We start from the raw sequence: 3,115 nt of genomic DNA on the forward strand, positions 1-3,115 counted from the left end.
AAGTGGGACGAGGACAACAATGGGACCACCAGTCCCAGGGAGGAACAACACCAAGACGATGGCCGCTGCTGACACAAGGATCATTAGGTTTCTCAGTTGGAACATTCGTAGCATCAACAAAAGACTGAATGATCTAATTGCACATGTTACCAGTAACAACATAGATATAATTGCTATACAGGAGCCCTACACGTCCAACATGATAAACAAAACCCCACCAAAGATCAGAGGGTATGCATCCTATAATAACAGTAACGCCCCAGGCCTATTAACATACGTCAGAAGTGATTTACTGCACATTCTTGTGAGCACGTCACACAATGTACACACACAGTACCATCACTTTCATGTACAAACTACAGCAGGTCACTTTTCATTCCTCAACGTATATGCCAGAAGCCAGAAACTTAATGTAGCATTGTTCCCGGATCTAGACAATCATGGGACAATATACATGGGAGATTTTAATGCTAGACATATTACGCTGGGAGACATTACTAACAACGATAATGGATGCAAATTTATAAAATATGTTTATGACAACAGATTAACCGTGTATACTAAAGATACCCAAACTCATTTATTGGGAGGCAGACTTGCTTATGTAATGGGTAGAAACCTTGTGCAAGATAGGATGGAATGTTCGTTGGTAAATCACTTGGTTAGTTATCACAATGCAGTTTCTGCTTCCTATGGTATACACAGAGGGCATAGAAAAGAATAGATAAGAATTTCCAGGGGTAATGATATGCTAGTGCCTAGTTTACATGTAAAGTCTGCAACCCCCAACTTGCACTACAAGAGAGCACTTGACATATGGTAAGTAGCTGCGGGCAGCCCTAGACTTGGGGATCCGGCGCAGCACCCCCACTCCGCAGGCCAGCGAAGCCGGATCCCCACCCCCCGAAGGGCGAGGTGCCCGCTGGCCACAGAAGTAACTAATCTAGGTAATGGAATGACGTCTTGCCTGACATAGGAGTGAAATGCATCACTTTTCCACCTGCCGACTGCTCTGATTGCTGCCGATGCCAGGCCATCCTTGGACATCTGCGTGGCCCTGCCGATTCTGAAGGAGTGAGGAGCATAATCGTTTGGAGGCAGGCCTAGTGCTCGAACGGCAGCACGGAGCACCCATGTGAAATCTTGTCTGGTGACCGGGGCGCCCGATTCGCCTAGGAAGATAGGTCCTGGTTCCATGCCCCGTCGTCTTATGTAGTTCGTTATTGCACGGACCGGGCAGTACTTGCTATAGGGGTCTGCACTCAGGGTTAAAGTGGGGGTACGCCCTGCACTGTGCTTGTAGGAGGCAAACGCGATGTCGATCCCTGTCCGCGATAAAGTTAACTGGTCCAAGCGTAGCGTGTGTTGCCCCTTCCCCGTATAGGTCACCTCCCCTGGCCGGAGGCAGGCGTAGAAGGCGAGGGAGAAGAACGCTCGGTAGCAGGTCTTCTTGTAAGTCGAGCGGCAGACACCTCGCAGGACCCCAGTAGTCGATGCAGTAGTCGTCTGGTCACGGGCAATCATCGTGCGGGGAGCCGTTGGGCCTTGTTGCGCGCTCCCTTAAATAGTTGTGTGACTAGGAACTGGCGAGTAGGGTCCTCCCTACCATGCAGCTTGAACATGAAGGCGATTGTCGCAAGGTAGGCGCTGAGAGAGCGGAAAGCCAAACCTCGAGACAGCAGCGACTGCAGGAAGTTCGCCAGTGTCGTGGACGAGGCCTCGAAGGGAAACTCCCGACTCCTGTCGTTCGATACATACGCCACGTACTCGCCCACTTAAGTTGATATGCTCGCCGTGTTGCGAGCTGCAGGGAGTCGAGCAGCGTCCTTACAGTTTCAGGGTGAAGTTGCAGGGCAGGAGGTGCTGCGGGATTGCGGTTGGCTTCTCGGCGAGTCTTGCATCTCGCAGGAACGAGGGCGGCAGTACATGCAACCGGGAAAGAGCGTCACAAACCCCATTTAACTTGCCCGGGAGGTGTGATGGAAGAAGCGTAATTTTATGGGTGAGGAGGAGGATTGCCAGTGGCTGGACCAATTGCATGAGGAGGGGGCACCTGGCGGACAGAGATTGCAGCACGTTTACCACAGCGGCATTGTCGGACCTACACACAAGCCTCTTGTTTGCTAACACTGTTGCAAAGATGGATATCCCCATGTAGAACGGGTAAAGTTCGAGGAGCGCAATGTTGAGCCGGCTCCAGTCCATAGGCCAGGTACCCCTGAACCAGGTCGCTCCGAGTGTCAGTCCGTAACCCTTGGATGAGGCGTCCGCACACATCGCGAGGGCCGTGGCGCTCCCCCATTCACCGTCTGGTGGGAAAACCGTTATTCCATTGAATGCGCCGAGGAAAGTGTGCCAGGCTCGCAAGTCGAACTTCGCCTCCGCGTCCAGCAGGCAGAGGCGTGAGGGACGCTGTACACCTCGTGTGAGTGGGTGAAGTCGTTGGAGGAAGGCCCGTCCCCCCGGTATGACTGACGTGGCGAATTGCAGTTTTCCGATAATCCCCTGCAGGTCCCGCAGGGGAAGGCTCTCGGCCCGCAGAGCATCTTCCACTGCGGCCATGTACTTCGTCCTCTTGTCATCCGGCAGCCTTGTCTCCATACGTCGGGCGTCGATTTCAAGTCCAAGGAAGGTGAGGCAGGGGCGGGGGCCCTCAGTCTTGTGGGGGGCCAGGGGAACGCCTAGGTGCTCACAGAGGGCAGTGAACACCCGTAGGCTCCGCAAGCACGCGTTGTAGGTAGAACTCACGAAGAGGAAGTCGTCCAGCACCTTCACGACATCCAGCACACCGAACTTCTCCGCGAGGATCCATTGCAGGGCGTCGGAGAACGTCTCGAAGATCCTGCAGGAAGGTGCCGCCCCCATGCTGAGCATTTTCTCGTAGTAGTACCGCCCTCCGTAGACGAAGCCGAGTAGGTGGTAGTCGCTGGGGTTGACCGGGATGATCCGGAACGCCTCTGCTATGTCGCATTTCGCCAAGTACGCCCCTGGCGAGCGTCTGACCACCAAGGCCACCGCATCTTGAAGAACTGGTAGGTCACTGTCGTCGTCTCCTGCGGGATGTTGGCGTTCACGCTCTCGGAGTTATAGGGGTAGCTGAGGTTGTGCAGGAGCC

The 3,115-nt window shown here is 54.0% G+C and overlaps 1 protein-coding gene across 1 annotated transcript; it reads right to left on the reverse strand.

The window, feature by feature from the left end:
• Window positions 1-1,827: 1,827 nt before the first annotated feature.
• Window positions 1,828-2,865, reverse strand: LOC138373658 (uncharacterized). The gene has a single exon (XM_069340000.1). It carries the CDS (start codon window positions 2,863-2,865, stop codon window positions 1,828-1,830), a length of 1,038 nt encoding a protein of 345 aa, XP_069196101.1.
• Window positions 2,866-3,115: the final 250 nt, after the last annotated feature.

The sequence above is a fragment of the Procambarus clarkii genome, chromosome 43, assembly GCF_040958095.1.
Source record: "Procambarus clarkii isolate CNS0578487 chromosome 43, FALCON_Pclarkii_2.0, whole genome shotgun sequence".
NCBI lineage: Eukaryota > Metazoa > Arthropoda > Malacostraca > Decapoda > Cambaridae > Procambarus > Procambarus clarkii.

Bases quoted from the DNA above. Each gene is read 5' to 3' on its own strand.
- LOC138373658 (XM_069340000.1), bottom strand. From the start codon at position 2,865: ATGGGGGCGGCACCTTCCTGCAGGATCTTCGAGACGTTCTCCGACGCC.